This window comes from Myiozetetes cayanensis, unplaced genomic scaffold, assembly GCF_022539395.1.
Source record: "Myiozetetes cayanensis isolate MyiCay16 unplaced genomic scaffold, myiCay2020 scf1, whole genome shotgun sequence".
Taxonomy (NCBI): domain Eukaryota; kingdom Metazoa; phylum Chordata; class Aves; order Passeriformes; family Tyrannidae; genus Myiozetetes; species Myiozetetes cayanensis.
The window spans coordinates 17,446,520-17,470,690 of NW_026086604.1; the positions used below are offsets into that span (position 1 = coordinate 17,446,520).

The 24,171-nt window shown below is 39.0% G+C and overlaps 1 protein-coding gene and 1 non-coding gene across 7 annotated transcripts in view; one reads left to right on the top strand and one right to left on the bottom strand.

Moving 5' to 3' along the window:
• The window catches only part of OXR1 (oxidation resistance 1), a 259,675-nt gene that overhangs the window by 198,767 nt on the left and 36,737 nt on the right, over window positions 1-24,171 (bottom strand). For 5 of the 6 annotated variants that reach the window (XM_050305673.1, XM_050305663.1, XM_050305644.1 and 2 more), the window contains one exon: window positions 23,675-23,753. In XM_050305673.1, coding sequence (XP_050161630.1) covers window positions 23,675-23,691 — 17 coding nt within the window. In that variant the 5' untranslated portion in view covers window positions 23,692-23,753. Of the gene's footprint in view, window positions 1-23,674; window positions 23,754-24,171 lie in introns of those variants that run through there. The other variant, XM_050305654.1, reaches the window with a different exon arrangement.
• TRNAL-CAG (transfer RNA leucine (anticodon CAG)) lies at window positions 8,736-8,818 on the top strand. The gene has a single exon. It is a non-coding gene; the product is annotated as a tRNA-Leu (tRNA).

Sequence of the window (24,171 nt, forward strand, 5' to 3'; positions counted from 1 at the left end):
AGGCTGAAAACCACAAACATGATATGCAAAGAAACTGAAAGATGTTTTCTTTCAATTACTCTATCATCTTCTTCACAGTGTTGTAAATGTATCAATGTTAGATGTAAAACTGAAAACCAGAAAATCTATCAGAAAAATATAGCCCAAGACAATAACATACAAAGAGCATTAGTCTAACTCAACAACAACAGTCACACCAGAGGAGTTCTGTTACAGGACTTTTTTCTGTTCCTCTATCAATCAGGTTTGTGTTGCAATGGTATCACATGATACCAAGGTAATGATGGTATTTCTAGTACAACCTTTACTAAGGAGGAGATACTAAGGACAGGTTTAGAACTGTCTAAATGGATCAGTTTCTTTTAAATAAAGAATCAACCAAATATCAACAGAACTGGTAATGATTTACAAGTTAATGAGCTAATCAACAGAGAAAACTTTTTGATGTTCAAGAGGTCAGAGCTCCTTGGCTACAAGGAACATAGATCACAACCCCAGAAACAAAAGGTTTGGGTTGGAAGGGACTTTTAGAGTTCATCTAGTCCAACCTTGCCATGGTCAGGGACATCTTCAACTACATTAGTTGCTCAAAGCCCTGTCCCACCTGGCCTTGGACACTTCCAGGGATGGGGCAGCCACAACTTTCCTGGACAACTTGTTCCAGTGCTCATCAGCCTTACCATAAAAAATTTCTTCCTTATATCCAATCTTAAATCTTTCAGTTTAAAACTGTTGCCCCTTGTCCTGTCACTACATATTCCTGTTAAAAACTCTCTCTCCATCTTTCTTACAGGTCCTCATTATATATTGAAAGGCCACTATAAAATCTCCCCAGACTCTTTTCTTCTCCAGGCCCTAAGTACAACTCAGAGCATAAGATGTGCTAGAGCAAAGTGGATTTAGGCAGCCTTCCCTCTCTACTTTTCTTCCTTCTGTGATCACTTTCATCCTACAGTACACTATTCAGTTTTCCTTTTTCTATTTTTGCTTCAATTTTATTTTCTACATTTAAATATGTCAGAAGCAACTAAAACTTATTATTATGATATGAGACTCCTGGAATGTTTTCTCCATATTTTAAAAATTGCAATTTCTGATATGCTATGTCTTTCCTTAATTTGTAATCCTGAATCTGTTCATTTTTCTAGAGTCAACAAAATATGTATACATATACAACTTCTCTGTCCCTTATTTTCATTCACTTCCCACTCCTTTCACTTCTCTTTTCTTTGTCTCCTTCCTTTATTCATCCAGTCTTCTTCTCGGTCCTCATTTATTTACCATAACTTGCACAGAAAGAGAAAAAAAAGAAAACAGAGTATTTATAATGAACTAGTTGTGTTCAGAAAGGAGTAATAATAGAAAATTTGATGGCCATTTCATGAAAAGCAGATTGGGAAGTAATTAGCATCTGCTGAGGTGTAAGAGGTGTAAGATGAAGCTCTGGCTGAATGATGCCCTCTTTTAGTGAAGAACCCCCAGGATGGACATGGCTAACAGTGCCCATTTTAAGGATCCTCATGCCAGCAAGGCATGCCATACACATTACAAAAAACATCTGTCATTATTTTTATCTCACAGACCATGGTCTTTAGAGGCAAAAGACTGCACAAGCACAGTGAGAGACAGAAATCCGAGTCAGATTCTAATATGTTTACGAAATAGGGAATTTAAAGGTGGATATTAGATGTCTTTTTCTCCACTACCTGTCAAACATTTTTAAAAATTTATTGGGTAAAACTACCTGGCCTGAAGAGCACATTAGCTGTGAACACATCATAAATCCAGATTTTCAGCACCATGGAAAGCTGCCCTTCCTACATTAGTGTAAAAATTGAAGGACATTGTTTTACTCTTGAATGCATCAATGTAGTTTCTGTTGAAGCTAATGGACTACTCACAGCAGTAACTACTGCTCTTCATAATTAATAGCTGTGGTCACTGGGGACTTTAGACAAGACTCTACATTTGTGTAACACCCCATATATTTCATAATAAGTGCCATACTTTGCGGCACTCTCATGGATTGTCCATGGCCTGGGTGGGACTACAGGGCTTTGGGCAGAACATTTACCTCCTCTCTACTTTGACACCTACCTGCAAAACAGAGCAGGTTACTCTGTGGATGCTGAGAATGTATATACCTATTGCACTTATGATTTTCAATTCCTGAATCCTACAGATCGTCTTTCTGAAGCCAAATGTCATCTCTGCTTCTTTATATCCAAAGCATATTCACAGAGGGCACTTCCACCTCTTTGCTTTCCTATTTACTGAAGAAAATATTTCACTATGACTATGTGTGGAAAAAAGGGACAGAGTGATAGGTTTTTGAAATGGCATTACAAATATAATTCTACATTCCAGGAGGAAAGAAAACACAAACACTGCACTGCAAAATATTAGAATAAACAAAATTTAGCAAAGTTATCAAATATTTTACAGTAGGAATGACACTTTTTTTTTAACAAACCATCTACATAATGCAATTTCTTATTTTTCTTATATCATCATATTATTGCTTTCACTAAAATGCAATGTTTTAAAATTAAAATGGCCTCAGCTCCTCCACTCCCTCAGGAGACATATGTAGAGATCCCACTGGGGAGGGAACAGCAGTGCCCAAAACCAAGTGGCAGCAGACCCAGTTCTGATCTCACCTCAGCTGAGATGATCCACCAAGTTCAATGGATGATGCCTCACATATAACAATGTGAGGGTAGAGAGATCTCTCACAAGGAAGGGAAAGATATTACTGCAAATACATGCCTGAAATTTCTGGTGATTCAAGAGGCTGTAATCTTCCTGTAAGTCACAGGCCATCTGCCTTTACATACATAAATCTGGAAGATTTTCTTAAAGAAATTACAGTATATAATTAAACCTTTTTACAGACATTACAAGGAAAGCCAGTTGATCTCATCACTACCCTAATGTCTCAAAACATGACTTCAGTTGGCGATTCCTGGCTGACAAGGACCATCTAAGAAATCCTTAGTCAAAACACTAACTGCAAATATGTTCCATCCACTGGTCAAGGTCAATTTTTTCCTTATGAAACACATACAAGGCAGTCAAAAGGACAATTTACTTAAATCAATAAGTAGTAATACCTGCAATGATTTACTGCAATAGTAGGACAACACGCACATTTGAGGGAAGAGTATCTACATATCTAGGTTACAAAGCTCTTTAAGATAGAGCCAGGACATCATTCGGTTCCCTTTGCTTGAAGTGAATAGTTTGAAGGTTGAAATTACATTCTCTGTTGATCACTGGGAGACAGACATAGGGACAGACTATTGAAAAATTTCACAGTGTCCTTTTGGCTGCCTTCCAGTCCCATCTCCAAGTGGCTGCTATTCTATTTAATGTAACTGGAGTCTACCCTTAGGATGAATATCTTTCTTCCTGACAGTTTTTGTTCTTTTTCAAGGCAGGGGAACAGTCACAGACCAACAAAGACTGCCTCTCCCCAAGCTTCTACTGAAGGGCTGGGAAACAGAACAAACAATGTGGTCAAAATGCCGCTGCACGACCGACCTTCCAAAAGATTTTCTCTACAATTTCACTGAAAATGCAGAGGGTCTAGCAGCTGAGGTTAAGATGATCCCAGAAACAGAAATGCTTTTCAGTTGGAAAGATTTTAAAACAGCAATGTATCTTGAGGAAAATCTGTTCCATAGCTGCTATACATGGTGACCAGTCATTAAAAGATACTGTCTTGCTGAAAGATTGTAAGCTATAGTTGATCAGGCTTATAAAGACACAGGCTAAACTGGCTATCTGGTTGCATACTTTTAATCAGGGATTCTGTAATTAAACCCAACCTGCTAAAGAGTCTTAAAACATTCACTCAAAAAAGGTTAAATAAATTCTTTAAGTGGATAGTCCTGGGTTAATTGCTACTGTAATCACACAGTGTTTGTACTGAGCAGATATTGAAGCTGTGGCAATGCACAGGTTCAAAAGCATGGCCTGTAAAAGCAAACTCATAACAACATCTGTCTGTGTCTAATCTGGAGCGCCCTTGGGGCATACACTACACTTATAAGGGCATGTTCCGCTATGTGATTGTTTTTCATGGCTACTGGCTCCAAAATTAGCCAAGCCCCTAACTGACCAATTTCTGCTGGTAGAGTTACAAGCTTCCCTGGCCATCAGGCTTCGCCAATTACCAATGCTCCTCATGGACCTTCTTCCCGCTCTGCACTGCAGATGTTTGTGCAGCACAGAGGCTCTGAGGCACACAATAAATTGGCACCTTCTGCTCGTTATATCTGCAAGAAGCAAAACTCTAAGTAGTTTAGTAGACATTTATGCTCCCCAAAATAGCCAGGACTGACTCACATTTACCCTGACTCACATAAGTTATCACAATCACATTACTTTCAGCAAAAGCATCAGTTAAAGAGAATTTGTGTCAGGGCCACAAGCAAAGAACTATTCTATTACAGCATGCCTGTGCTGGGAAGTTGTTAACATCTTCAGCAATTCCCTTAGGAAATGTCAACAGTAGCACCACAAAAAGCAAACATATTTGTTTGTCTAAATATTAAGAGGAGCCTGAAAGAGTTTCTAAAATGTCAACAAGAAAACCACACTCAAAAACAGTAGGATTTCTTTTTGTTGCAAAACATAAATAGTTCATATGTTAATTTGGAGAGCAATCAATGGGGAGTCAGCATGGGTACCAGAGTGAAGCAGATATTCCTCTTAACAGTATGCAAGGAACATATTAATCATGCAAATAGAAAGCCTTTGGAGGTAAATAAAAAAAAAAAAGATACTATCTCTCTTGGGATAAGAGAAGTAAACATATAAATATCTGCTTTTATAAAATGAGGGAAGTCTAGGGAATGGTTAATATTTGCCAGTTACTGGGTTACAGTTTTCTGTGCACATTGAAGGGCAAAGTATCTTGCACTTAACATATTGCTTATTTCATTCACATACTGTATAACATAGTCACAAGACTCTGGTATTGACAACTGCACCGATGAACCTCACTTTCCAAACATAAAACACTCTTAAGAAACCTTCCACACTTTATAATATGATAATAATTGATGATTAGATATGCTAGTGTTCTTATTACATAATATATATAATATCATTGTTATTTATCATTGTCTTTATTGTGTGACAATTAGCAGTGATGTACTGGTTGTACTCTTTTTTTATTGCAAATAGGCCTACATAAAATCAGCTGGATGCTTGTTGCCTCTGTCCTCTGCATCTCAGAAGCAACATTCACCTGTGTGAATCAGAGAGTGAATGGCCACAGACCCCATCCATTCCATCTGGAGAGGAGAGAAAGGATGGAATGTTCAAAAGGAGGTGCCAATCAAAACCAATATCCAGTACCAACAGACCTGGGATACACTGTTTCCATAGAATTTTAATAAGTAGGAAGTGGCTTTATCACATGGAAATAGAAACCAAGTTATAGTCAGGTACTGTCCTTTATTCAAAGTTTGTTTATTACCCTGCAAAAAATCTGGATGAGCCAAACACCTGCAACACTGTAGATAATCCCTTATGATTTTGCCTCCTCCAGCCAACAGGAGGCAAGCCCTTCTTGAGATCCCTGTTCACTAAATCTTCTCTTAGCTACGTCTTGCTCTCCACAGCCAAACTCTGTTTAGCACCATTTAAACTAAAACTTCTCTACCCTGTCCCAGCCTTCCTGGAAACTGCCAAGAGAGGACTCAGGGTCTCCATCACAGGTTATGTGATAAACTACTTTTATCACTGTTTTTTCCCCAAGAGTCTGGGAATCAGAACATCAACTGATTCTTTCAACATTAATTAATTACCAAGGCTCCTTCAGGTTCAATAGTTTGTTTGCTATTGCCTTTATAAATAAGGACAGAACTTAACAGAGTAAAAATGTACAGTTTTGCTTCAAATATTTCAGGAATTTGCTATCTAAAATTGAAAATAAAATCACTGTTAACAATAAAATATAGTTATTCTGTTACAATGAGTTCCCATGCTTATCACATCTCCAGTGATTTACAGATTCTTTTCTTTTTTCACTTTTCCAAACAAGCACAAGGATATTTTTCATTGCTAGAACACTTGAGCTGGAAGCCGAAAGTCAGGTTAGATGCTTACTCATTAATTAGTAATTAGGATTTTGCAGGTCAGGTTCTGCCCCCATGTCAGCTGTCAAGTTACCTTTTACTGCAGCCATGTTAAATATACATCCACATCCACAACCTGTACTGACAATCACAGATGTAACTATTCCATCCATGGGACTTGAAAGGTTACTGGACAGGTTGAGGACAGGAAGAGGACAGGTTGGGAACAAAACTGAACTCAGCTTTTCATCTGAACAGGTTCTAATGAAAGCAGACAAGAAATCACTCACTATCCTCACAGCTCTTAATGACTTACCCTAAGCAGGAACAAAAGTCCATACCCATGACTTGTGAACAGAAGACATGATCATTAAAATAAAGGCAGTTCTATTTTTTGTTTTGGAGAACTCCTAAATTTCACTTGGAATCAAAGTATTAAGGAAAAAAGTGATTCCAACTCAACAGTCAGCAATCACAGAGCAATGAGCTCTCCAGTTGATACTCACCTTCATGCGAAATAGTGATTTGGGAAGAAAGAAAAGCTGATACTCGTCACACATTTCAGGGGATAGAAGGAATTCTCCCCTCCCTGCCACACACAGAGATGCTGTCTCTGCTCTCCTCTGGATCCTGCTGATAAATATATGCTCCTGAGGCATTTTCTGTTATTATCACAGAGAGTGCAGGCATAGTATGCCAGCCTTCTCTAGTATTCCCGATCTCCTAGAAGCACCACAGGGTTCCACACATTTAATCTGCTTTATCTCTTCAAAAACAGTTTACTTATTTTGGAAATTTAAGGCGGTGTACTTAATTAAAAGGAGGTTTCTGAGCATTCTTGCTTGTAAGGTGCTTTAAGGATGAGTTATTTAATAAAGGAGACCCATGTGAATAGACTAAGATGATCCCTTTTTTTCTCAGCTGCACTCCTCAAACGTCTAATTCCCACTAGAATGGAGGGAATACACCCAGGACAAAGTCTCTATTACAATTCAAGCCCATTACTACCTGTGACCATAACAAGACCTGAAGTTCTGCAGCAAAAATACTGGCAGCTGAGACAACACAGTCCTGACACACAGTAGTCTTGTTTCTAGCTTACAATTTGCTTCTGCTACTGATGTAAATATATTTTTAATATAAATGAGTGAGTCTGGTCCCTAAAGATTACAGGGGGCAGGAAGAGAGCTTCCAGGTTCTTGACAACATTTTGAGTCTATGCATCTCTTTATATTTCTGTTTGTGCAACCAAACAAAAAAGAGTCTGACAACAGGACTAGTGATACCCACAAATCAAGCACATCTGCCTTTGCAGAACTAGGGGCAAAATGTGAAGTTATAAGAATATTGAAAAGGCATCATAATTTTAAGGCAAGTCTTCATTTAACCATTTTTAATCTCATTATCACCCATACAACATACTCCCCTTTCTCTTTGGAAGGAGATGCATTGGTCCCACAGGTTTCAGCCAATTTTTTTTTTTATTTAGTAAGTATTCCTTTCAGGACCCCAGGGAGAGCCCTGAAACTTAAGGAGGAAAACAAGTCTCCTATTCAGAGAAAGAATGGCACAAAAGATGCTCTCACTTTGCGAGAAGCTTTTCTTAAAGCAGGACTGAAAGCCAAAATGGCCCAGGAAGGGCTATGGGGTAACAGTAGGTCAAGACAAGTCATTACTTCACTCAACTCAGTATCTATGAGACTGCACCAAGTACTGGGCCCAGCACTCTGGGCTCCCCAGTGCTAGAAAGACATTGTCAAACTGGAGCCAGAAGAATTGGTTTCTACAAACAGCAGCAACTCTTTTCCTCCAATACCAGTACCAAATAAAATCAGTATCAATTTTTGGCCAATCTAGTAGAGACTGTAGTCCATTTTGCCATTGGAAAATATTGCTTCTTAAGGTTCAGAGGAATAATTATGTTTTGAGGCCAGAGGTATACTTGCCATTTCTGATAGTCAGTTTCTGGGTTTCCCATTTCTAAATTTGATCTTTTTTCTGTTAATTTTACATTCCAAACAGAGACACAGTGTTTTAAACCTGATGCTCTCAAACAAATATACCTCTTGTCTTTCACACTGACTTTTACTCCCAAATTCTGACCAAATTTCTATGTTTAGAGCTTCCTGTATGCAGCTTTCAAGCACATAAATTCTTTTGGGAAAAAAAAAAAAAAAAGCAGCAAGGGAACATATATTTTGTTTCAGTGTCACAGTCCCCTTTCAAATATCACAGTGAACTCTCACCACAGTGAACTCTCACCATGAATAAACAGTACATATCTCAAAGGGATTTTCAGAGACATTACAGGAAACAAATCAGCTTTAACCAATGCCCTTATGCAATATATCACATTTTTATTAATTTCTGTACATGTTCAAACTTCTGCTTCGTGGCATACGTAATTTATGAGCAACAGTGCCTGCTTCTTTCTCAACATACTAACACTCAGATGCTCACGGAATGAAACAGCTGCATGTACCAAATTACCATCAGTTATTATAGTTACAATAGAGCCAACCCAAACTACGTTTTAGTTTGGAACATTTTTTAACACCTGCTGTGTGCAGAAAATTAGGACAGTATTGCATCGCTAAAACACCTACAGATAGAGAACAACATAGCCGTGACAGCGACACCACGTGGGTCAGGATGGCCGAGCGGTCTAAGGCGCTGCGTTCAGGTCGCAGTCTCCCCTGGAGGCGTGGGTTCGAATCCCACTCCTGACAGTGCTATTTTGTGGGGAGGGGGGGTCTGCGACTGAGGATTTTGGGATTGTCTACCTCGGAGGAAAGGAAGCTGAGGGATGCCCTTACAGCTTCCTGAGGAGGGGGAGGGGAGGTGCTGAACTCTTCCTGCTGCTGTGCAGTGTCGGGATGTGTGGGAATGGTTCAAAGCTGTGCCAGAGGAGGCTCAGACCGGACAGCAGGAAGCACATCTTTACTGACAGGTGACAAACACTGGTACAGGTTTCCTAGAGAGGCGGTCGATGCCCCAAGCCTGTCAGTGTTTAAGAGGCAGTTGGGCAATCCACTTAACAACTCACTTTAACTTTTTGTCGGCTCTGAATTGTCAGGCAGTTGGACAGGTGATCATTGCAAGGTCCTTGCCAGCTGAACTATTCTATTCTATTCTATTCTATTCTATTCTATTCTATTCTATTCTATTCTAAAATTTAAAAACAGGGTCTTAAATTAAAATGGAAGATCTAACTGTTTCAGCCTAAAGCAGGGAGCAATTCATAATCCAACCCCAAAAGGAGCAGTACCCAATGCAACCCCAAAATCTGGTAGGGTTTTCACCTCCTCTCCACCACTAGCCCTCCATCCTTCTGCACTAGCTCTGATGATGGATGCCAGGCTATATTCCTCACTGACATACCAAAAACTGTAACTGCTCCAAGCTCATCTTCTGCTGCTTTAGGGAGTGGTACCTACCTGCCAGGCAATAATATGGAGAGCTCTGGCACTTGCTTAAGAGGCAAGAGAAGGGGAGTGAGTAGAGCAGAACACCAGAGGAAGGAGGCAAAACCTCCCTCTCTCTCTCTTTTGCTCGAGGTGAGCTGTTATTTTGGCTCCAGATGTGTTGTATAACTACAGCTTCCAGATCAAAACTAGCTGCTTTTTTTCCTCTTTTTTTTTTTCCTTCTTTTAACTTGCTCTCCCAAACACTTTCTAATAGTGTAGACTCTTGTTAAAGTTTGAGGATAAAATGTAACTGAGATAAACATATATATATAGACATACATATAAACCATGAAATAATTGTATGTCACAAGCAAAACAGCAACTTTGAAGTCTTGAATCTCCTTAACTTCATTTCAATTATAATTTCAATTGATAATTGAGGTCATATAAATCACTACAGATGTACCTACTCAGACCTTTTAAATATCCCGAAAAACTACTAGTGAGAAGACATTCACTAAACAATTGTGCATTTAAATACCTATTAAGAACTGCAGCTTTTTTTCTACAGCCTCTTACTGACCCTACTTTAATGCCCATTGAGAGGTTTGCATGGGTGGCAAAGAGAGAGGGGCTCCAGGGCTCCAGCCACCATTCAGGATAAGCAAACCCCAACTCCACTGGGAGTTCACAAGTACTTTGATGGTCCTAGCATTTCACCCCCTGATGCAAATCTCCTATGAAACAGCAGTAACATAACAGTATGCACAGAGCTACAGGATAAAAACTCTGCAGCCAAGAGCTCTTCATAGCTTGTAATAGCATTTCCCTTCTAGTAACACATTGTAATGGGTGAATAATATATGCAGATGAAATTTCATTTGGATTTTCTACATAATTACAAAATAAAACATAATAGTCTGCCATGTCAATTCTTCCATAATCACAGACTGAAACAGTGGACAAAACAAAAGAGAGGAAGGGTTAAATCCAAGGTCATCATAAATAACAAAGACAACAGGATTTCATCAAGAAAGACCGTGGGATTTCATCAAGAAATCCCTGTTTGAAGTTCAATTCCTTGTTTTCAAGCAGATCATTTATCCTGAGTTAAAGGCCTGAACAGAACCAAAAAATCTGTCAGATCCTTTGTTAATGTTATGTAGGTTACAGTCACTTTAAAAAAAAATGCACCAAATTGTGGCAAAACACACTTTAACTGATACTAAGAAGTTCTGTGGAGACAAGTCTCTTCCTATAAATTGGCTTTCAGAAACTTTCACGAGATGAACTGGACATAATCTACAGAAGCATTTGAGAGAAAGAAAAACAATTATTTTTAAAAAAAATCTGATTATCAGTATGTATGCTTGGTATTTCATAATCACATGCCAATATCTGCATTCTTTTACATACAAGCTGAAGCTATTTAGTGAGGCTACGTTCAGACTCTTCACATGAATATGTTCAATTCTTTAGTCAATTTAAAACCAAAATAATCAAATTAGCAAGACACGATCTTCAGATTTAAATAATTTCCATTATTAAAGGAAGCACATGATCGATTTTTTTTGAGATTGAAACTGCATACATCTTAGCCATTGCTAGTCACAAGGATGGAGACCAAACTCTCAACATTTGCATATGCTGTGAATATTTCCTGTGAGAAAATGTCACAAGGCAAGAAGTACAGAAAAACAAGGAGCTCAGAAATTTTTTATCTCTGTGGTATGGTGCATGAGGAAGTGCTGCTGGTAGATAAGATACAGAGAGTGGCAGATGTTTTCTCTTTTTTCTCTTTTTTTTCTCTCCTTTTTTTTTTTTTTTTTTTTAAGAAAGGGACTATACACTTTTTTAAACAAACATATTTCAAGGTGCCAACGCAAACAGGAGGCAATAGCCACAGAAAGCTGTTGTGCCTTACCAAAGGCACAGTTCACTTTCAGGAAGCCTCAACTAAATACAGCCTTTCAATTAATAAGGATTCCCCTCTTCCTTGTGGCAGCTGCCACCAGAATTGTACGTGTGAGCAGAGCCCTTACTGACCAGAAGGGGACAGAATAGAGGCAGATCCTGTGTGAAGTTCCCCTGAAGGGTTTCAGGGAAATAGATAATTTTATGGGTAACATGGACTTCCACCATTACTGTTGCACTGGCATACTTGTGAGGATATTGCCACATAGTATTTATTCCTTCAGATAAAATTTTCTCTAGTAAACAAATGGTTATCAGTAAACCTTCCTCATCCTGGTTTTATGAATATTGCCCATGAACCAAAGGAGAATACAGCATGGCAGAGACCATCTCATCACAAAGCATAATAGATGCCCAGATCTGATCTTATCACTAGTCACTCAGTATGAGTGACTAAATGACTGAAAAGGATGGAAACTTCTTTCAGTATTTCTCTCCTGACACCAAAGCCACACACCACTTTGAAAAGAATTAGATGAAGTTCAGACAAGTATATGCTAAGTATATGGACACTGAGAGAGTTCTGAGATACCTCATTAGTTCTACTACTCATTAGTGGATAGGACAGTATATTCCAACACTTTGTGGTCTTCAAAGATTCTTTTTTAGACAGAAGTAGGAGGAATAATCAGGATACCATGGCTCACCTGCTCCCTTTGTCATTGAAGCGAGCCTACACTGGCAGTTCAAAGCATGTCTGAATTTGCGTTTATCTTACTGAGAAACAATCCATTACCAGTTGCTAATGATCTTTTTTGCCCTAATGAATCTACCTTGAAAGGAATCTACCTGGGACTCCATGCTATTCACAGTTATTAAAACATGAAAGCTGGACTAACTCTGCTGAGGACATTGTTGGTTAACTCTGATGTCGATTAAATGTCAGCTTTATGAACTGGAATCAATTCAGACAATGCAAATCGATCATTGTACTAAAGATGATGCACCTAGAAGCTGTTCTCTCAGTGCAGGTGTCCTGGATCTCTACTGGTATAACCCACATTGCAGAGGGGCAGGCCCAAAGGGCAGCTCTGGCATGAGGAAACACAGGTGCCCAGAAAGTGAAAGTCACACACAGCTGTTTCTGATAGCAGAGATACTTGTGACAATACAGGCAAAAAGCTACCTGCTGCAAGCCAAGCTTGCATCTGGATCTCCTACAGACAGACATCATCACAAAGAATTGTTATTCTTTCTGCTGCTAATGTGTTTCATATCACATGCAAATTATTGGAAGAAACAGTATTTATTTGTAGGCATGCCTATCCCGAAGTCAAAGTCTTGCTCCACTTGCAAAAGTCACATTCCCTTTTGAAAGATAATGCTGTCCTTTTACTTTCAGACAAACCACCACCTGTTTGCCACTAGAAATAGTCACACTTACCTCAGAGTGGTGATGTCACACTCATGTTTAACTGGAATTAATTTGTTTTCCTGTTTCTTCAGTGCCAGTGCTAGTGCTATGCTCTGACAGCTCCTGCTCTCCCCAGCACATCACAGTATTAGTGAATGGTCCCCATCGCTGTTGCACAGCTACAAAGATGCTACACCAAAGCACCCAGGACCTTCAATACCTCCTCAAAGAGGAGGGTCCACAAGACTGACAACATACAACAGACAAGAAAACAAAATCTTATGCAAAATCTCAATGTCAGCACTCTCCTGGGCTGTCCTGAATGAATCACAGGCATAGCTGCATTGCTTTAACCTCCTCTCCTAAATAATCCCTCATCCATAATTAGACTTACTCCTGATCTGCAGCCTAGCCCAGTATCCTCTTAACACACACAAGAACATCCATGCTGGATCAAGACCAATGATCAACCTAGCTCAGCATCCTTTGGGATAGTGGTCAAGATCAGCGCTGAGGGAGAAATCAATACAGAGAGTGGTAAACACCAGGACTAACAGTAGAACAAAGCTTCACTTCTTCCAGGAACCTGGGCTTCAGAGGCTTCCTATTGTAGAGGTATTTCTTTGTTTCATAGCCTGCAACAAGGTCACTGGGGCTGGGGGGGACCTCTGGGGACCTTCCGCTTGCAGTTGGGTTTTGATTATCAGCCAGGACACAGACCATACAATCTTGTGGCAACCTCTTTCAGTGTTTCACATTAAAAAAGGGGTTTTTTCTGACATTTTCTGAACTTTTTAGCATTCAGGTGCTGCTGCAAAAAATTCCAGAGCCTGCCTATGCACTGCCTGAGGAGCCGAGCGCAAGCCTGGTGTATGCAATGTTCCTCACATTTTCCTTCACTCTGCACAGGACCACTGCTCTACTTTAATGTGAGGTGGTGATCTTACAAAGGTTTTAAGACCACAGCATTCATTACTTTTATTGGAATATTCTGTTTCTCATAATAAATGCCAAAATACTTCTCATCTCCCACACTAGAAGAAGTCAGGCAAAATCCAATGATTTGCCAAAAGGTAAATAGCCTTTTAATGGCATCTTCAATTCTTGGAACTATTCTCATAAATAGCTTTTTTGCTCTTTTTATGCATCCTGTTGCATTTATTTCTCCCCTTCCCATGAGACTCGCCATCTGCTGGATACATCTGAAATGGCATCTTGTTAGTGAAGACTAAGACAAAAAAGGCATTGAATACCTCAACCTTTGCCATATCCCAGGTAACCAGGCCTCCTGTCTCCTTATGGAGAGGGCCCAAAATTTCCCTAGTCTGCCTTTTATCACTGACATACCAACAGAAACGTCTCTTGTTGCCCTTGATGTCCCTGGCTAGATTTGATTCTACCAGGGCTTTAGTTTTCCTAACTTGACCCCTGAGTGCCCAGACAATTTTTCTATACCTCTGCCACGCTACCTGTCCTTGCTTACACACTCTGTAGGCTTCTTTTTTGAGTTTGAATTTGTCCAGGTGTGTCTTGTTCATCCACACAGGCCTCCTGACATTTTTGCCTGATTTCTTCTTTGTTGGGATGCAACTCTCCTGAGTTTGGAGGTGATCCTTGAATATTAACCAGCTTTCCTGGGCTCCTCTTCCATCCAGGACTTTATCCCATGTACTCTACCAAGCAGGGCACCTCAAGAGGGACAAGGTCTGCTCTCCTGAATTCCAGGGTAGTGAGATTGCTGTGCACCCTGCCTGCTGCCCTAAGGATATTGAACTCCACCATTTCATGGTCACTGGAGACAAGGCTGCCCTTGAGCTTCACATTCCCCACCAGTCCCTCCTTGTTCATGAGAACAAGGACCAGCATAGCACCTCTCCTTGTTGGCTTCTCTATCACTTGGAGAAGGAAGTTATCATGAATCCATTCCAGGAACCTCCTAGATTGCTTATGCCCTGCTGAACTGCCCCTCCAACAGGTATCAGGGTAGTTGGAGTCCCCCATGAGGGCCAGGGCTTGTAAGAATGTGAGGCTGCTTCTATCTGTCTATAGAGGGCCTCATCCACGCAGTCTTCCTGCTTGGGTGGTCTATAGTAGACCCCTACTATAATGTCACCTGTCCCTGGCCTTTCTTAAATCCTGATCTATAAGATATTGGCTGGCTCTTCATCCATCCCCAGATGAAGCTCCATGCACTCCAGCTGATCATGGAGATAAACGGTGACACTCCCTCATCTCCCTTGCCTATCCATCCTAAAAACCCTGTATCCTTCCATTCTGACACTCCAGTCACAGGAGTCTCCATGACATTAGAAAATCAGACCTAGAATTCTGTGTTCAGAAAATAACCTTGTCTGTGTTAAGAAACAACAAAGCTTTGGAGCTTTGGGAATAGGGGAAGGTTCCATCTGATAGTTCAGTTCACAGTGCATTTAAAGTAAGATGAATAGATGGAGCTGACCTTGTCATATAGAGGAACAAAAGAGTTCACCATGACAAGGCTCAAGCCATTGGTGTTGTTCTTTCACTGTGGTTATTTAATGCAAAGAGTATCTTAGAGTTACATTAAAGACGCAAGATCAACCAGGGACAAAAGATAAGACTACTGGTCATCGCTAGCCGCTCGTGGAGTTTGTTACAGTTTTGGACTGGCTCTTGAGAAAGCTCCATTTCTTCTGGAAAAACATTTACTGAATAATAAGCATGATTTCACAGAATCACAGAATATTCTAAGTTGGAAGGGACCCACAAAGACAATCATCCAACTTTTAAGCAAAAGGCCCATACAGCGATTGAATCCACAACCATCGTATTATTAGCACCAGGCTCTAATCAACTGAGGGTAGAAGCCATCCTGTATTAAGGCCATAAAAAGATTACAGGGATTAAGGTAAATACAACATGACATAATAAGACCTGTACAAACAAAAGGGTTGGCCCTTTTCGTGTTGCTGTAGTGCAGATAAAACCATGAATCATATACCAAACATTATCCAAAATACATCATGGACCATATCTAGTGGTAAATGAATTAGCCCTGCCCCTCAGAACTGCTCTTTTCATGAAGAACCACCCCTCTGGACAGTCTGAGGAGAACTGAGTGAATTTTCTTCTTGTAACTATGAGAACAAGGAAGTAGAGCTAAAATTCCCTGTGATTAGTGCAATTTCAAGAGCTAGAATTTTAATACCACTACCTAAAAAATATTTGCTATAAAATTATACTTGTATTAACAATTAATTTTTGGATGTTTATAAGCTTAGAAACTGCTACAGAAATGACAAATCAAAAATACTGGCTGTAGGCAAACCAGCTTCCAGTATTCTTCTGATAATTACAATTAGGAAGCTTAATGAAATCCAGCATATCAGATTGTTTTCACAACTCCTATACCTCTGATTTGTACTACCATGACATCTTACAACAGTATAGAGCAAATGGATTAGATCTACAGAATAACTTTATAGTCTTCCCTTCAGACTGATTTTTCTTGTCCTTTCTGGCAATATTTAAGAAAATATTTTCCAATTAATTGAAAGCCATTTAGTGCTCTCACCAAATTACTCCTCAATGACTCTGGAGCAGATACACTTTCTCTTTCCCAAGTGCCTTTGATTTCTTCTCTGCACACACAGACATGCACTTAATTAAAACTTTCCATCGAAGTGGCACTATTTAGACACACAAGGCATACCAAGTTGCTCTTAGGCTTCCTGCCAGAAAGCCAGCAGTGCTGATGCTTTCCTTCATTTACTTTAAAGTGTCAGCAAAATGGGCTATTTATGGCCACATAAATACGGAGCCAACAACCCATGACCACTGTCTGCAGCAATAGAGCACGCACACAGACGGTTAGCTGGTCCTGTTCACGTTGCTGAATACAGAACCAGAACATGCTTTACCAAAGTGTCTCCTGTAACACTGTAATAAAATAAATCAGTATGAGTGTTTAAAAAGGTGTCAAGGAGCAGCATGAAAAAAATCCCATTAGCAAAGTATGGGACTTGTGCAGGTATCTGCTGTTTGCCATGTTGAAAACTTAACCTGGGGTCTTTATATAAATATACAAGCAGGATGCAGACATATCACATTGTGAAATGAGGCTTGGTTTTTATCAGGATATTGGGATTTTTATTAGGAAATAAAGAACAGGAAGAAAAGCCTTTTGCTCTGATATGGGGATGTGATTGTGGGCAAGGATTTAAAATAGCATCCATAAAAAGGGAGACATCTGAGAAATCATGTAATTGCCAGAAGCATTTACAAAAAAGTCCATAGGACACAACTACTCTCATTATGTGGTACCAGTTCTGCCTCGGAAGGCTTCAGAGATGTATCTGTCAAGCAATCCCTGAGAGAAAATGTATTTCTGACCACCAGTGTAGCTATTCTTATATGTGAAAGATGCAGCAGAGGCTGGATAATGCCACTGAGCTCTGTTAGGTGCTGATTGTCATACATGTGCTTTTCACACTGAAGTTAGAATTAAACTAGATAGGTTTCAAATTGAGAGTCGGTTTCACATGTGGCAGCACTGATAATTCTCTAATCTACAGACTTCATTTTCTAAAAATGAGAAAAATCTTATCGTTTTACAGCCAGAATCTACCAGGAGCAGTTCTGCTAAGACTAGAAACATACCACCAACTGGGGATATCTGCAGGGCACTGAGGCCCAAGCTCAGCATGAAATCTGAGTATGAGGAAAAATTCATCCTTGTCTGGGAAATTTTTTCATGCTTTCCTGTGTAAGCCAAAATGACTGAACGGGGGCATGAGTACCTTCAACTGGCTTCATCATTCAGCAAGACTGACCTTCAGTTTATACCTTGGCATATTTTTCTTCCAAATGCATTTTTTAAAAAGCAAAATAAAACATTTTCCTCATCCTGCATACTCTTGGTAAAGAGTATTATTAGAAAATGGGACATCATGACTTCTAGCATAAAAGCAAAAGAATTTCACTGACTTTGGAAATGCCAGAATTTTGCCTTTCAGCAGGAACTTGAACAGGGTGTACATCCCTGTACACTGAAAAGCCCGGCCATGTACACAATATATCTTAAGAGTCTAACCCAGAAACTCTGCACCTCCTGAATCTTCTAAAGCATAAGGGAACTCCTACAAGATATGACAAGATAGGTGTCTGCTAATTTTCTCACACATTAATTATTTGAGATCGGCTGTAGAAATAAATAAGCAATTTGCATTCTAATGCAAAGAAAACAAACAAACAAACAAAAATCCAGCCACTAAAATGTTAGGTCCCCTTTGTAATTTCAAGTGCCAGCAACTTTTGAAGAAGGAACTTGTGGTATTAAAGGTTATAACTGAAGTGCAAGTGTAATTCCAGAATTAAATAATCTGCAGGCAATAATCAGACACTTTTACAGAAACTCAAAGCCATAGTAAATAAACACATCAGGATAATTAAATAATTCTGAGTATTAGACCTACAGCATGAAGTTGGTGTAGAAATGGAGATGACTTTCTCTAACAAAATATACATGCCAAGTTGGCTGGTTAGCTCATGTAAAAGTCTTTGAAAGGCCCTACACAAGGTGGAGTACGGCCTTATTGTGAAATAAACTTCTGTAAAAATAAAATTGAGAAGACATTAATCAGTTAAGAACAAATTAAACAAATTTATTTTATCTTTTCATTTCTAAAAACATACATTATATCCAGATATTAATTCGCATTTTCTAATTAAGGATGCAGTTGTGTAGAGCAAATTTTTAAAAGCTGTTCACCATTGCTTAAAAATTTCTTGACTTTATTTGTTTGTATAGGAAACAGAATTTTTATTAGACGGACTGGTGAATGAAAAATATGTATTTTCTATCTTTTGTTATATACACAACCATTTTATTGGAGTTTTAAGCTCCAGCATATGAACACCGATTGGGCTTTTTGCATGGTACTGGGTCGAGCTGAGATGTAGCTCATTTTCTTCACAGCAGCCCATATGGTGCGGTGTTTTGGATTTATGATTAAGAAACTGTTGATAACACATCAGTGTTTTAGCTATTGCTTCCACAGTGTCCAGTCCTTCTCTGTTCCCCACTCTGTCCCCCTGCCTGTGTCTATTACACATTCTGTTGCCCTACATACATCTGTATTCTAGATTGTGTCTGTTCTGGTTGAACAAGAATCTATGTCCCACAGCCCCCTTATCACTTTGTATTAGTCAGCCTCCAGAGCCCTAAGCAATAAAACAATAAAAGACATTAGAAGTTCCTATAGGTAAAGGAAGTGAGCTTAAAAACAGTCCATGTCAATAGATATTATTTTGCAGTTCAGTACTGTAATAAAGTTCAGCAGTAAGAAAGTTAATTCTATAACAGCACAGAAGACAGAAAGCAAGTTACAGCCTCATGCAAACAGTGTCATTTCCAATTAAAAAGCAAAAGAAAGGGCATAGTGAACACCATGTGAACACCATGAGAATTTAGGTCAAATAATAATTTGACCAGATAATTATTTTTGTACACTTAAAAATCCCAAAGAAAAAAAATTTGGCACATGCTCTTAGTGTTCAGTAATGGACAGAGCTTTGTGGGCATCCACTGGTCATGCTTTAGAACGTGGCAGAGGTATCAGAACAAACACAGTAATGGTCCAGGACTAATGCCAATTAAAAACATGAAATTTAGAAACCATGTGTAAACATAGCCTCTCTGCAACTAAGGAAAAAGAAGAAACTAGGCTTAGATTATCTTAAAACACTATAGTCTGTTCATATCAGCAGCTTATAAATGAACATTATTTTCTTAACTTTCAAATCAAAATCAGATATAAGAATAGGTAGTCAGTAACTGTCCGTGACTAAAAAGCTGATGTGTCTTTCCAAATCTCATCATTCTCCTTCTATACAAATCACACTACTCATCCAGCTCAACTTTATCATCTAAGTTTATAAACATGCCAATACAATTAGACACTGGAAGAAAGGTTTGTTTTTCTTTTACCACAGGACTCAAAATTGCTGCTAATGGCTGCTTGGAATATGACTTGGAAAGAAAATTATTTTCCTCCAAAATACCTGCTGTGTTATGAAACTCTTGGACCACTGGCCAAGACTGACCTGGCCATCCATCTTGAAGCAGCAAACCAGCCAGTGGCACCTAGTAAAAGCTACCAGCTGCATTGGCCACAGTGTCTCAGGCTGGACATCCTATAAATAAAACACTCTCCACAAGGAAGGCTACAGCAAGAATAAACTCTGAGTCCATATCAGGGCAATCCAGGGTTCCTGGAGATCAGAGTCCTTTCCTCTTCTTTTCTCTTTCTTTCTTTCCTCCAAAATAGTTTGAATTAAACCTAGTAACACTAGCTCTCAACAGCCTAAGTACTGGCAGGAGGTCACAGAAGCTCTATGGACCTTCTTGAGCTTCAAACCAAAGAAGGGGAAGGAGACACCATACACTTCTTGCAGGAGATAGAGGGATTTGGCAGCTAACTTCTAATTAGCCAGAAATACTAGTGGTAGTCTGTGCACTTCACAGGACCAACATGGTATTCTCTGCAAGCCCAATTCAAACATATATCATGTGCAAGGCTCTTCAATGGACAAATGGTTGCTGCTCCAAAAATGGAGCAATATCACACATACGCTTAAGCAAATGTCCTCATACTTATGTCCTGTTTCCTTCAGTCTGCTAAACTCATTTAGGGGCCAAATGGCTTGGCTCTGGAGGCTGGATTTGTCACCTGGGCCATCTTTTGAAGCACTCCAATCTACACTAGAAAAGGAAAAGAAAACTGAGCATGCTACCCAGGAGAAATACTCTCCAGCTGCATGGACACAGTTTAAATGCACTATACAACATGAGTTTTCCAAACTGCAGAACACAATAACCACAGGTAAGAGTACTCCTGAACATCCCAACAGTGGTAGGTAGACAGTGAGACAGAGTTTACTGAAGATGTGCTAATTTGGAGCCTGTCTTTGCAGAGCAGCTTCCACACATAAAGATGGTTCTCACAAAACAAACATCCCTTCTCTAAAACCCTTTAAATGCTTTTTCCTTCTATACAAGAATGGTATCAGCAACTGCTCTTGAAAGACAGAAATAAGTACACAACATGAATAATACAACACATCAGGAACTCACTGGTATATGTACTGACTATTTCAATGATGGTGTCTATTTTAGATTAAATTAATTAGAGAAAAATTAGCATAATAGAGAAATAGATGAGAGTAGAATACAATATAACAAGAGAAACCACAACAGCTTAGTATTTAAAAGCATAGGATTGGCTCTCAAATTAAACTGAAATTACGAGGAATTCACCACTTTGTTAGAAACGTCAGTTCCCATTAACACAGTTTCTTATAAAGCAGATGAGAAATATTTGCCTCACATACAAAGTTTCTCAAAGCTGTTCTGGTTGGATAGTCACTTTTATCAGCCCATTCAACAGGGACTATCCAGTAAAAATAACAAATAAACAAAATAAATGCAAAATTAAGAGAAAGGTATAAATGAAAAAGCAGCTGAGATACTATATACCTGGTAACTTTCAAAGATCTAGTGACAGGAGATAACTCAGCTTTTGAGCCATAGTTTTGCAATTTCATTAAAAGTTTTGTGGCAATTATAATAAGTAATGTATTATTAGAACTAATAAAAAATTACTTTTTTTCAAGGAAATAAAGCCTAAGTCATACTTTTCTGTAGAAAATAGCTTTGTTCTTAATTATATTTCCAAATTAATACAGTATTTATTTTTAGGAAGAGAACTAACATATCAAACTAAGATTTCAAAAACTCGAACAAAGTTTTAGGTAGTCTATCTGTAGAAGTTTATAAAATTTAAAAATGATCAATAGAACCTCAAGCTTTTCTTGTTCACAACTAATAGTTCTCTATGACATTTAAATTCAAAGTGCACTGTAATTGTTAGAACAAAACACCTGACAAGTACTTAATCACGGCCTAACTAAAACACGGTACCAATCTAAAGAATATTTGATGTCATTCCCAGTCAACACATACTACTACTACACATATTCCGGTCTACTATTATGGAAGTCCACTACAACTCTTTCCCTCCAGGAAGCAGAATATCCTTTATTTATTGCAAGTGATTAATAACAGTCTGTGTAAAGTGAGGAATAGTAGAACACAGTACAGTGAAGAGACAAAGAAATTCTGTGCCTTTTTTTCTTAAAACCTTGTGTGCAGATATGGAAGAGAATTTCTTATTGTCTGCAATATTCCTTATGGGGAATTTTCATTTGCATAGTAATCAAGATTAAATCTTTGAGGAAAAAGATAAAGAAAGACATTTCAAGCCTACCAGTCAAACACAATTCTGCATTTTGCCATTGCTTTATAATGCTAAGAAAAGACAAACAGATGATACTAACACTTAATAAAATTGTTAGATGACCCCATAGGGAGTTCATGTGGGGTTATACTAAACTGTGGCAAAAATAACTAGCCCACATGAATATAATGTATTATAATAATTTATTTCACTTACAGAATGTCTTTGATTTACTGGAGTGTTAATATTCTGCAGAGGTAACTAATTAAAAGCAGAAATCCTCAAATGGGAAGTTTGCAATTTCATTACTGTACCCTCAGAAACAGTTATCTCAAACTCATCATACTGACAAAACAACAGATTCTGTCCTTATCTAAAAATACAACCAAAGTTTCCTTTTCTTGAAAAAAAAAATCCTAAAAATGCATTGCACTTGTATCTCGTATACAAGCTGAATTTGCGGCCATGTGAGGCAGACATGCCCACAGCTGCAGGAGCACAGGGGACAGGACAGTCCCTGGTAGCACCCTGACTCTGACGGGACCACAGCTCACCCTGAAGCCTCATGCAACCAGTGCAGGAGCTGATGCTTCAGAAAACCAAGGTGCTTTTTCTTATCATTTGCCTGCCCTGACTCCTGCAGACACACAAATGCTGCTTCATATGTTCTACCTAAGGGCCAGCTAGCCTCCCCTCTTCACAACAATTCAGAAGAGGCGAGGTACTCCTCCAGGTCCCAGATTAAAGGTGCTCTCCCACTGCACTGGGCAAAGGTTTCGCTAGGCTGTCCTGTGACTAGGGTAGAAGTGTTGAAGTCCTTGACTAGTTTGTACAAAAAACCTAAAAGCCTATGAACAAGTACAAAAATCGGGGAGTTCACACCGGACAGGAATGGTCTATGGTATTTTTGTTATACAGAGAAATCACAGTCCCCTGCAGAAGGCCCCTGGGTGCAGTAGCTGGTATCTGGCAAGGTGCCTCAGTGTGTCATGAGGGCTTGTGCAGCTGCAGGAACTGTGGGGGAAACAGGGCCATACCATTTGATGACAGATACAGGACACCTGATGCTTACAAAGACCACTCAAAAATGCAGGAAGTAGACACCATGAACTCAAAACTGTTGATTTTTTGAGACATTTGGGGTAGTATGGCATTGAATCATGCAGAGTAAGAGGTGAAGATGACCTTATATTCAATACAGACTCACTAAAATGACAGAAAAGAACCTATCTTACACTAGTGATTTTTTGTCCTGGTGTTGTTTTCCACACCCAGAAAGCAGGAGGGATGCCCTCCAGTACTAGCAGTGTCCTCTTTGGCATTCTTACTGTGACCCATAATGCCTCGGGGAAGCTATCTGCATTTGTGCTACTTGGCCTGTATGCCATATACCTGTCAATTAAAGTAGACCAGAGCTGTACAGCAAAAAAAACCCAATCAGTACAATAAAAAATATCTAGCTGATGTATTTTGTATAACAATATCTTTAGAAAATGTAAAATTTTCAGTTTAGAGTCACAACAGCCATAATATTTTTTTTAGATGAAAAGCATAACAAAAACAGTGGAAACTGACCTCTTAGTGCCAAACATGATGGTGCGGGTTTGTTTCACATTTATGAATGCACTGCTCTGCACAGGCTGTTTATATTGACCTGGATGAGAAAAGAGAGATTTTTAGATCAAGAAACTCAGGACCTTGATTTTAAGATCCTGAACAATAAGTACATTAGTAAATGTCTTCCAGCGAGAATTCAGAGAATACTTGACAATTTCATAGAAATAAAAAAGTTAGCAAAACTACGTAAAGATTAACAACCAAAAGATAAGAGTTTAAAAAGCTAAAACTGAATCCTACTGGTAGGGCTTAAACCTGATGTTGCTAGAGCAGTTACTCAAGAAGAGCTAGGCATAATGCTATGTGACGGTGCAGTATCTAAATGTCCTTGACAGTTACAGTGAAATTCATGTGCCTGAGTTAAATGCACGTGTCTTAAACCAACAAAACAGGTCTTCCTGAATTGCCAGGCTGAATACAGCTATATAAATTTATATCTTGTGTTTTGGTGCTCA